The sequence below is a fragment of the Polypterus senegalus genome, chromosome 12 (assembly GCF_016835505.1).
Source record: "Polypterus senegalus isolate Bchr_013 chromosome 12, ASM1683550v1, whole genome shotgun sequence".
In the NCBI taxonomy this organism is placed as follows: domain Eukaryota; kingdom Metazoa; phylum Chordata; class Cladistia; order Polypteriformes; family Polypteridae; genus Polypterus; species Polypterus senegalus.
The window spans coordinates 119,642,580-119,655,438 of record NC_053165.1 but is presented as its reverse complement, the minus strand read 5'-3'; the positions used below and the strand labels follow the sequence as shown (position 1 = coordinate 119,655,438).

The 12,859-nt window shown below is 37.6% G+C and overlaps 1 protein-coding gene across 4 annotated transcripts in view; it reads left to right on the top strand.

Annotated features, from left to right (window-relative positions):
- Window positions 1–12,859, top strand: part of plin1 (perilipin 1) — a 128,056-nt gene that overhangs the window by 85,735 nt on the left and 29,462 nt on the right. Inside the window, exon 8 of one of the 4 annotated variants that reach the window (XM_039773313.1) lies at window positions 7,586–9,221. The exons of the other annotated variants lie outside the window; for them this stretch is intronic. Within the exon in view, the coding sequence (XP_039629247.1) occupies window positions 7,586–7,591 (6 nt within the window). The 3' untranslated portion in view covers window positions 7,592–9,221. Of the gene's footprint in view, window positions 1–7,585; window positions 9,222–12,859 lie in introns of those variants that run through there. 4 annotated transcript variants of the gene reach the window in all.

The following is a 12,859-nucleotide window of genomic DNA, read 5'->3' as shown; positions in this document are numbered from 1 at the left end:
GAATACAACTGTTTAAGATTAAAATAACCATTTAAGGGTTCAAAATCTTAACTAATGAAAAAAACTGAAATGAATCAGATAAAATGTCACTTGAGCAATAAGTGATTTCTCATGAAGCAGTTGGATTAGAACAACAACCTGAAGCCACTGCGGCCCTCCGTGACCAAGGTTGGGCTGAGCTGAGTCTTAAAAAGCAAATAAATGAAATGAAGTTAATTATTAACAAAAACTAGTCACTAATTAAGAAAATAGTTAGAATGAAAACCTGTAGCCAACTCTGGCTCTCCAGGATCAGAGTTGACCATCCTGGTTTAGAGCACACCATGCAATGTCTATGTCTCAGTTACATACCATTTATAGTAGGACTAGCAGAATACCCGCGCTTCGCAGTGGAGAAGTAGTGTGTTAAAGAAGTTATGAAAAAGAAAAGGAAAAATTTTAAAAATAACGTAACATGATTGTCAATGTAATTGTTTTGTCACTGTTGTGAGTGATGAGTGTTGTTGTCATATATATATATATATATACACACATATATATATATATATACATGTATATATATTTATTTATTTACACACACACACATAAACATATATATATATACATATCTATACATATACACATATATACACATATATACATACACATATATATATCTACATATATACACATACATATGCATACACTCATACATACATACACACACATATATACACACAAATACATATATATACATATACATACATATCTACATATATACACACACAGCTATTTCAGTATCAGTGCAATACGCTGCTTGTTAAAACGGATAACTGTTAATGTAATTGTTTTGTCTTTGATATAAGTGTTGTTGTCATATATATATCTATATATCTATATATCTATATATATATATATATATATATATATATATAGATATATATATATATATATGCATACATACATGTGTACATATATATACACACACACACATATACTATGGGGTGCCAAACAGGCAAATAAATTGATTTTGTGAATATATAAAGCATCAGAATATATAAAGTCCATCCATCCATTCTCCAACCCGCTGAATCCGAACACAGGGTCACGGGGGTCTGCTGGAGCCAATTCCAGCCAACATAGGGCAAAAGGCAGGAACCAATCCTGGGCAGGGTGCCAACCCACCGCAGGACACACACACACAAACTAGGGCCAATTTAGAATCGCCAATCCACCTAACCTGCATGTCTTTGGACTTTGGGAGGAAAACCATGCAGACACGGGGAGAACATGCAAACTCCACGCAGGGAGGACCCGAGAAGCGAACCCAGGTCTCCAAACTGCGAGGCAGCAGCGCTACCACTGCGCCACCGTGCCACCCATATATAAAGTCAAAACTTGAATATATAAAGTCAGCGTTGGAATATATAAAGTCAAAACTTGAATATATAAAGTCAGCGTCAGAATATATAAAGTCATTCCTGATTATATAAAGTCAACATCGGAGTATATAAACTCACTCCTGAATATATAAAGTGAAAGTCAAAATCTATTGATTGAAATGACACTGAACTGAACTAAGTTAACAAAAACATATTCAGAAAAATAAATTAAAAAAACACTGTTCGGTTAATGTTTTGAAAATGATGCATGTGCCCTGCCTAGGATTGGTTCCTGCCTTGCGCCCAGTGTTGTCTGGGATTGTCTCCAGCAGACCCCCGTGACCCTGTGGTCGGATTCAACGTGTTGGGAAATGGATGGATATTCCAGCGCTGACTTTGTATATTCCGACGCTGACTTTATATATTGAAATTTTGACTTTATATATTGCAGCGCTTACTTTATAGCTTGTATTCCGACGCTGACTTTATATATTCAAAATTTGACTTTATAGATTCCAGCGCTGACTTTATATATTCAAGTTTTGACTTTATATATTCAGAAACAAGTATTGACTTTATATATATCGACGCTGACTTTATATATTAAAGTTTTGACTTTATTTATTCCGACAGTGACTTTATATAATCAAGTTTTGACTTTATATATTCACGAATGACTTTATATATACAAGTTTTGACTTTATATAGTTAAATGTAGTCATCATTGCATAACTTTTTCTTTACCATAGAAATTTAAAGACTAAATTCAACTTCCATTCCTAACAAAGAAATTTCACGCGACTAAATAGAAGCTACTTATATCCAAATTCGAGCTATTGAGCCGTCGCCTGCCTGCCTGAATAAATCGCCTTCGCTTCGCTCTTACTTTTTTAGCGTTCATTTAATCATGGCTAGTGGCGGAAAAATTATAAAATGGAAGGAGGATTACACTGAGTATGGCTTTACCAAAACAATTATTGATGGCGAATCGATTATTCATAAAGCTTCAATTGGTGATCTGTTTTTCTGTGTTAACCTTATATTTTTTCATACTTCTTCTCAAGCCAAGGGGGTGCGAGGCTAAAATGAATCGAGAAGCGCTGATCACTGTAATCGGTGTACCAGGAAATCATGCATTGACAGAAGTTCCCTTTGCTTGTGATTAAATGCGTGATTTTTAACACGTTATGGAGCACATGCATCGAAGCTTCTCAGCTGTGCTTGTGCTAAGAAAATGAAACATTTTAAAAATAACACGATTTTCAATGTAACCTTTTGTAAGTAGTGCCTGGAGGATTCAGTGTGGAGAAACTCTAGACACAGCGTGTGTATTAACTTGTGGATTTTTCTGTGAGTATTTGGTAGCAGCGTCACAAAGTCGTAACACTGCGTTAGCTGCGGAGCGCAGCTCAGAGCGAAATGAGGTGAATGGGAGGGGAGATGATGATGTGCTCCCCCACCCACCTTAACTGTCAATCCCCCACAAACACAGTCTGTCGGAATTTGCATAAGCACAGCCCCTCACCTGCAATTTTAACTTAGTTACAAAGTGATCAAAACTCTCGTTTATATCCTGCGCCCTCTCATTAAACTTGTATCCCGCATTACCCGTGGGCATGACAAACGCCAGCGGCAGCCTGTCTATGAACTTAATTTAAACTTTAGGTGTACACCGTGCTTTGTTTCCAAAGTAGCAGCACTCATGAATATGGTTGTATATGTCACTCGCTCGCTTCTTATTGTTTCGCTGCCTTCTGAATTATATAATGCATGTTTTCTTCAGCGCTTTTTGGAGCTCTTCCTGGTTTTCTACGTTGACAGTCAGTTCACGTGATTACATGGGAGGCGTGATGATGTCACACGAAACCTCGCCCCCACAGCTTTCGAGCTCAACTCCATTACAGTATATGGCGAAAAATAGCTTCCAGTTTTGACCATTACGTGTAGAATTTCGAAATGAAACCTGCCCAACTTTTGTAAGTAAGCTGTTAGGAATGAGCCTGCCAAATTTCAGCCTTCTACCTACACGGGGAGTTGGAGAATTAGTGATGAGTCAGTGAGTGAGTCATTTAGGGCTTTGCCTTTTATTAGTATAGATTTGTAAAAGCAGTTTTAATGTCTGTTTTGCGCCATCTATTGTAAGGACAGAGACATAGCAACCAGATAGGCATACAGACACGCACTCTTTATTATCGGGAATATGTTTATTAAGTTTTATCCAAAATATTCTTCCATACACAACCACTTACTACACGAGAGATATTTTGTATGAACCATCTAAATTGAAACTGGAACACCTCAAGTTTACAATCAAATAGGTTTGAGGTGAAAAAGGACAAACCAGAATAACACGGAGAACACAAGCAGACTTCACACAATTCTTGACTCAAACAGAACATTCTGGGGCTGTCTGGTAGCAGCACTCACATTGCAGTAGGACTCACTGCTTAGTGGCATTTTCAAATTTAACATCATCAGGTGGTTCTCCTCATCCTCATTCTTATCAGCATAATGTCTTGTGCACAATGCATTCCTAGTGTTGATATCCTTTCTTTCCTTTTTCTTTTAACTACAGTGGCTACGTTTAATAGAGGACATTGTAATGGACTTTACATACCTACTTGCTGCCTTGACTGCGAAAAACTTGAAGCAGAACTAGAAATGCTAACTGGAAACGTTTATGTTGCATGTGTGCACACAACCCCAAGGGTAAAGCTAGACGTCCATAAGGCCAACAGAGGTAGACCCATGTGACAAAAAAGGGTTACATCTCCGGCACAAAGACACAAAGACAATAAGAAATTACATTGAGCATATTGTGGAAAATTAGGAAAAATTCTTAAGTAGACAAACTTGAGGGTAGTTATAAGCATTATAATAATACATTTAATTACTGAGGGAAGCTTATTATGTATTTTTCACATCTGGTGGGGCTGTGGCCATTAATGCACAAACGTCACTGATAACGAGCATGCTAGGCATCCATGGAACAGAACCATTGGCACACATTGATCAGCACTTTGTCCAGCACTTGTTAGATCCATTGACCAGGATCATTTGAGAATAGCATGGCTGACCAGTGTTTGAAAATGCATTGCAAAAATCTCACCTCATCAACATTTCATACCAGCCTTGAGGCCACCATGGAGAGCTGCCACCTTTACCCAAAGCCAATCCTTCAATCTAAAATTACATTTCAGTGGTGATGCCAATCCTGTTTTACAGGCCCACTAGCCCATGATAAAAAAGAACATTTCTAAAAATTAGAGTTAGGTAATTCTTAACACAGCATTTCTAAAAAGACTTATTCATTCATTTTGCAGTATAATCATAAAAGGATGGCCAGATTTGGACAGTAAATACTTTCCATGTCATTATTTATGATGGTGGCAACGGAAAAAATGCATTTCAAACTCATCATGCAGATTTAGTAGAACAGATACTGAGCATAACACAAATCACCAAGCCAATAATCACATTCCTAATAAAAGTGACCAACTGGTGCTATAGGTGATACACAAGAGGACACTAGACAGCGGCTGTACAGATTCCATCAAGGGCAAGTGAAGGAGGGGACATCATCAGGTATGCAGGACTCCTTGACCTTTGACCTCCTACATGCCAGTCCCAAAGAATGGCTCTATGGGAGGGTGGCCGGGAGCGTGCATCGCAGGGCCCATGGGGGGTCATAGATTGGCATTCTTATTAAAAGTCTGAAATTCCTAACAGTTCTTATTTTTGGGCCATTTGACAGAAAGAATTTAAAAAGAACAGCCCACAATGTGATTTTTCAGTTTTAAATTCCATCTCAATCCTTGACAGAATTAATTATCTTTACCTCTAAACGGTTTAATCCCAGCATTTTTAAAGTCAAGCTGTTATTGATTTGAATACAAGTATTTGTGAAGCCTAATACGTTCACATTTTACACGGTCAGAATACAGTGTGGGTGGGCTGCCAGCATTTACTTCTGTTTTCATGCTGAGGCCTTTTACCTTTTCCTACTAGAAGCAGCACTCTGTACTTTGACTGAGCACTACTCTGACCGACTATGTCTGGACACATTGGTCAGAAAATCTTTCAGATGAGCACAGCAATGTAGTTTGCATTTTTTTTAATCACATCCTCAGATGGCTCCTTTTTATCCATTTTGTTACTTTACTTCAGGACTTCTTAGCCTACTTGAACCATCAACCCATGTGGCTCACCAATCAGGATTCTTTTTTAGGACTGAGGATCAACTTCTTCCTATCCCATTATGTCCATTCCATTGTAGCATCTGGAATGCCACATTTAGCAAAAGCAGCACCATTGTCCGTATTTATCAATCCTGTCAGAATTAGTCCCAGACATTTCACTAAATGTTTGACTAGGACAAGATTCTGTCCTACCTGAGAGTAGGAATTGAGAAGTAGTTATGATGCGTCCTAAACCCACTCAAGGAGTAGGAGGTCACATTTGAGAATAAATTACATCACAATTTTATGGCACCCTTTACTACAAATTGGCACTTATGATGATATTTTATAATTTTTACCACAAAGATGATAATAATAATAATAATAATAATAATAATAATAATAAAAGTAATAGAAGAAGAAGGAAAACATAATAAAGTAGGAGATTGTGCTAAACTGCATGTAATTGTTGCCACATCGCAACAACATCAAGAATAATCAAGAGTAATACAAGATGGAAAGACTGAGACACACAAACACAGAAGGAAAGTTAATCATGAAAAAAGACAAGTTTATTTATTTAACAATGAATGATCTACAGCCATACTTTCTGAAGAAACCTTCCCGTGTAACGCAACAGTTATACTGAAACTAGCTTGTTGTTCTTACGCTGTTTCTGAAGTCGCATTCACTCGTTCAGTGTTCCTTATCATCTTAACTTGCAGTGTCCCTCTCCATTAGCCCTCCTTATCTTCTCTGAGGATCTCCAATGACTTTGAAGCCTCCGCCCTGCTTCCTGAACCTTCCCAAGTTTGTAAACTGTAACATGAATGTTCCAGGGGTTCATGGAATGCCAAGCTCAGCGTACCTGTGTGACATTTCGTAAATCACCCACCCTGCCCTGCTTATCTTCAGGGTAACATGCTGGCTACAGCAATACCATTTGCATACCCCCTGTATGTTGGTACAGCAATATCACTTGTGATTCATATATGTGTGCTCATCCACACTTGTGGTAGTGATCTTTATGTGCATGTCGATTTGCATGTACGCAACTTCCTTTAACATTACTTCATGTGAAGTATTGGAGAAATGTATGATTTTGCGTATTACCTCACACAGTATAACGGCGATGAAAAATTTGAGAAATTTGTTTGTGACATATACAAATCATCACATTTTCCCTGTGGTTAAAAAAGTAACATCACAACACTTAGTTTCTGCTGACAGAGCATTGCTTCTTCATGTATTCGGATCAATCACATTTCTTACAAATATTATTCCATCTCTGTCAAAGTGATATGTTTTTATGAGTTCACTGTTACCCAGTGTTTCCAAAACATTCAGTCTTTCCTATGATGTGCTTGCCATACTCTGCCTGAACACCATCTTCTGGCAGCTGACAGTGAGGTGGGATAGCTCATGAGCTTTCCTAAATCCTAGTCAAGTTAGGAGTAGTTTCTTAAATTAGGAAAATTGATCAAATGCTTTCACTCCTACTTCTAAGAGTAAGTCCAAATGTTTGTCACTCTAAGATTTTTGAGCCACTTAGGACCATTTTCCTACTTTAAGATGCTTGATAAATACATACACAGATATTCAAAGTGTGTATTAATTTGATTAATAAAAAATAGCACAATTTGACTAATGGCAGAAGGTAAAGTTATACAACAAAATCACTAGCATTAAATAAACAGTTTAGATGTACTCTATATATGGCTCCACACTTTCCATATATGCACTTTGTAGGGTTACTTTGAAACTAAGAGTTCACTTGAACTTCATGTAACGCTGACAGGTTTGCTGTAAAACAACAGAAGATGGTTGAGAAAAGGATCCGAATAATGTGCATATGTATTTAAATCCACCTTGTAATGCCAATTCAAGAAAATGTTAAGCAAAAAGGAGGTCAAAAAAGCATACAGAAGTCCCAATAATACCTTTCAAGATTTTAGCCATCATCTATCTAATGAATTTGTAAGTTTTCTTAACTTGAAGAATCCTAAAACTAAAATATGTAACCATGTTCACTGCTGTCTTTTATAGGGGTAGCACAGTGGATTTCAAGCCACAAGTTAAATGACTAACAACGGTGTTTCTGACAACCAAGCAATGACCCTGCATGAGGAAGAAACCAAAAATTCCAGAAACTGTTAAAAAAGCTTTATTGGACAATTTACAGCAATTCCCCTTTAGTCAAAATGCTCTCCTTGGGATGCAATACACTCAGTGTGCTTCTCCCATTCCAGAACACATTTCCTGTACTCATTTTTTCTTACCATGTCTACAGCCTCTTGTATTTTTTCCTGGATTTCTTCTATGCTGAAAATCTTCTTTCCCTCAGTCTCAGTTTTTATTCTGTGAACACAAAATTCTGAAAGGAAGTGAGATCTGGCGAATAAGTTTAAGGTGTAATACAATAGCCACCTTGTTTTTCAGTCAAAAATTTTTACACTGACAACACAGTGTGTGTGCACTGTCATGATTTTGGATGCATTTGTCTGGACATTTTTTCCTGATACTTTCCCATGGACGGCTCAGCAGTGAAATGTAATGTAGCTGATTAGCTGTCTGTCCGTAGAGAGCAAACTCTTTATGAACAAGTGTGCAAACTCTTTATGAACAAGTGTGCAAACTCTTTATGAACAAGTCTATCAAAAAATGCAATCATCGTCATCTCTTGAATATCTACACTTAAAAATAAAAGTGCTAAAGTGGTCCTTCAGAGCAGTGCCATAGGAGAACAATTTTTGGTCTCCAAAAGACCCAACCACATGACGGTTTCAGATAGAATTGTCTATTTAGATCTGTAACAGGCTTCACAGAGTAATTAACCTTAAAGAGATGGTAGTTGATTTGTGAATTCCCAATGGGTCCCTGATTTTGAAAGGATTCTCACTGCATACAGCAACACAAGTCCAACAACAAGTCAAGGTTTTCTTAATTTGTTAGTGTCCTGCTAGATAGCCTATCATACATTAAAAAATTCATTTTTTTCTTCTACATGATGTATTAGGACATTTTTCAAAGCACAAAGAACCAACTTCATGTGCAAGAACCCTTCTCAGAATACAATGGTTCTTTTTCAAGCAATAGTTTTTCAAGGAACCACCCCTTAAAGAACCATAAAGTGCCATTACAGAACCAGTACTATTTAAAGGGTGCCATGGTGGCTTACTGAAAAAAATGCTCATGTCACATGTACAACTGTAGAGTAAATGCTAGAAATATGCATTCAATCAACACAGGGTGATACTACTCGACAGGCTGATTAACCAGACAGTGCAAATACGATACTTAGTGGGATATTCAAGAGCTACACCTTACTTCCATGATATTGACTGATTCCAAGAAAATTCTGGTCCTCCACATATCTGTGCTAAAAAATGATTGAGCCAAAACAAATTGGCAATGTGTTGACATGACCACCATAATGTTAAAACTATTAAATTAAATGAAGACAATATATAATGTAGGGTTCCAGCATTTAATTCAAAATGTTTCTGCTTTATTTATTTATTTATTTGTTTATTTATTTATTTATTTTTTGTTTGCTTGTTTTTTCTCTCCTCCTGGCCATCTAACCTTATCATCATAGTCATCTTTAGAGACTTAGAACATGACAATGTATATAAGGACTTTGCTTTTCTACTAGTTACATATCTATGTTATGTAAGCTCACATTGATGTATTTTTTATTACTTAATCATTATTATTCTTATCTAATTTAATGTGTTTTGCTTTTCTTGTAATTATTTCTTTGTCATTTTTTAAGCATTTTGCCCTACATCCTGTGTATGAAAATGTGTTATAGAAATAAATGCTGTTGTTCAGTTCCCACCTCTGAATTATTAACGGTGTGTCACTTAAGTAACATTTGATCTAGCTGTAAATGCTCTAGCTCTGTACTATCATATTACACTCTGTACAGAATGGCACTATAAAAATAAGGGTGTTTGTTTAAGTCCAGTTCCTTAAGCACTAGGTCAAGTCCCCTAATCAATCAAATGTCAGGAGACGGCAGTTTAACTATTCTAACATATTCAGTATACAAATTAGTATGAGTTTGTGCCAAAAAGTCAGCATCTGGTACTAATGGGAAGCAATCACTCACAGTCATTTATTATTTTTCTTACTCTACATTGAAAAAAATGAGAGGTTCACTAATCATTGACTTTTCAGACCTGCTTAGTCCATTTCAGAGTCAAGTGAGGACCGCGTCACAACCAGCAGGTCAGTATTTAACACTGACAGCAGTGAAGGTGATGAATGGCCTGCTCTCACCTTAAAATCCTATGCAACATCAAAGCAAATTATTATCTCTTTATTCTTTAGAACTGTCTCTACAGTCATGATCTATACATCCATCTGTTTTCTAAAACCACTTATTCAATTACAGGGTTGCAGAGAGCAAAACATGAAACAAAAATAAATGGATCAGCAGTCAAGTCACCCCAGGACAATTAAGATGCAGCCACCTTCCCAAACTGCACATTATTAGGATGCAAGAGTAGCATCAGATGAAAATGAACATGAACACAAAGAGAAATAGCAAACTCCACACCAGCAGTTCCTAAGCTGGGAATCCAGCACAGCTGCCTTGTTAAGCAATAGCAGGAGCCTACACTGTGCTACTAGGAAGATAATAATCAGAAAAGATCCCGTTTTGAAACTGCTCCACTAAAATTCAGAATCCTTTTAATTGTTGCTTCTATCATAACCATACATTTTGAATGAAGCTGGAGTAAAATGATATTTATAACAACATTCTCAGTCTCATTTAATTAAATTCAGAGTTACAGCAGTGCCAGAGCCTATCAGGGCAATAAAAGGAACAAGACACAATCCAGCTTTGCAGAAAAAAAGTCCATCGCAAGGTCCACTCCTGCCCATGAAGCCAGTTTAGAATTGCCAGTTTACTTGTTCATCATTGAAATGTTTTAGGAAAACCATAACATCCTGGGGGAGATCCAAACAGTCTTGAGAATGGCATGCAAACTCCGCACAGAGTGCACATGAGATTCCAACCCACAACACTGAATATGTGAGGTGGCATCACTGACAGCTCCACCACCCTACCAGCAGTAAAATTAGCATTTACAAGCAGCCAGAGTTCAGAACTCAATTGTAGCTTCATCCAATATATGCTTCTGCATAACACAGCATTTGATTATCACTTCTTCTTCTTCCTCTTCTTCTTTTGGCTGCTACCATTAGGGGTTGCCACAGCGGATCATCTTCTTCCATATCTTTCTGTCCTATGCATCTTGTTCTGTTACACCCATCACCTGCATGTCCTCTCTCACCAAATCCATATCACTAGAATTCATAAAATGAGATTACATTTTGCCAATAATTTCTGAACACTAGTTACAGCTGACTAGTTACATTTAACATTTGTTCTTGTTGTGTTGTATTTTACTCTTGGTGCATTAGAAATTATATTTATATACTGTACATTTTCTCATGCGATAATTTTGACTTAATTAATCTCCAGTAGTCTCTAGATCAGCTACCCTTACTGTCGAAGCCTCACTCCCTGACAATTTCAAAACTGGAATATGCTCACTTTGAAAGCCAAAACATGGAAAAAAGTGAACCAGGTAAATTCACTCCTCAAGTAACTGAGCAAATGGTTTGGACAGTTAACACTCATGAAGCTGTAGGACCAATCTGCCTCACATTTTTCTGGAGTTTTCTCTAAAATCACTAACTCATCGCTAAATCAGGCAATCCTCACACAGGTTTTCAAAGAGCCACCGTTGTTTCCGTGCCCAAATGGCCCAGAGTTAGATGTCTGAATGATTACAACCTAGTTGCCCTCACCTCAATGACCATGAAATGTCTAGAAATGCTTGTGCTGTCATACATCAATAGCATTATTCTTGCATCTCTGGACCCTGTGCAGTTGGCTTAACAGCCAGACAGATTTGTGGATGATGCTGTATCACAGACCCTCCACACTGCTCTTCATCATTTAGACCAGATGGTCAGAACACATATAATAGGATGATATTTATTGATTACAGCTCAGCTTTTAATACCATTATCCCTTCCTAACTGGTAGCAAAATCAGACAACGTTTACCTGACCAATTCCATCTGTAACTGGATTTTTGATAGATAGAGATATACAAACACACTATGGTCTGAACACAAACCAGAATGACTAAAAAGGAAGAAAATGTAAAAAGAAAGAAAACTTCTGACTTGACTGTAACAGTCACAATGTGGCATCATGTAGACGTATTGCTAAAGGAGCCAAAGTAACGTTTCTCGACACACTTCTCCACTGGACTCCTATATTCTGTCCCATCCCCTTTATCAATACACCCTTTAAGTACAGAATCATCTGAGAATTTCTGCAAGTGACATGACCTGGTGATATATTTATAGTTGGAGGTGTGCAGGGTGTTTTGTTAGAAGTGGCAACAAAACATCATGACCAGTGATGCAGAACACTGGAGCTCCACAAGGTAGCATTCTGAGCCCAAACCTGTACTCTGTACTCAGTATTCACTCATGGCTGTACAGCCAGATATGACACTAATCATATAATTAAATTTGCTGATGACGCCACAGTCATCACCCTCTTTAAGAACAACAATGAGACAGCATACCAATCGGAGGTTAACAGTCTATCTAACTGGTACCATGTTAACAACCTCTCCTTGAACATAAACAAAATTAAAAATATGATTCTGGACTTCAAGAGGGAACAGATGAACCACCCACCAGTCTGTATTGATGGAGCCTGCTCTGCTTGCACCAGTTTGCAGTGTTGGAGAGAGTGGATAGTTTTAAATTTCTCAGCCTTCACATCTCAGAAAAACTAAATTAGTCACAAAACACAGCTGCCATCATTAAAAAGCACAGCAATAATACCTTCACTTCCTCAGATGCTTCAGGAAGTGTCGTATGCAGAAACAAATACTGGTTAGCTTTAACTTCTGCACTACTGACAGTGTATTGACAGGAGAGATCGCAGTCTGGTATGGGAACACTACAGCCTAGGAAAAGAGATAGAGAGGCAAAGGATGGTGAAGCAGGTACAGCGTATCACTGGCTCTGCTCTTCCCAAATTTTAATCCATATAAACTAAACACAGCAGCAATGGGATTCATTTAATACATCGCAAACCTACCCACTCTGGGTACACTCTGTTTTCCAAACTGAGATCAGGCCATAGGTAAACAAGTATCAAGAAGAAGCCAGTATCAAGAACAGTTTTTACCTCTCTGCGGTCCATCTTCTCAATAATGTGCATCGCAGTAATAGAATAAATAAACTGTACACTAAAGACACACTAACATCTGTTAGC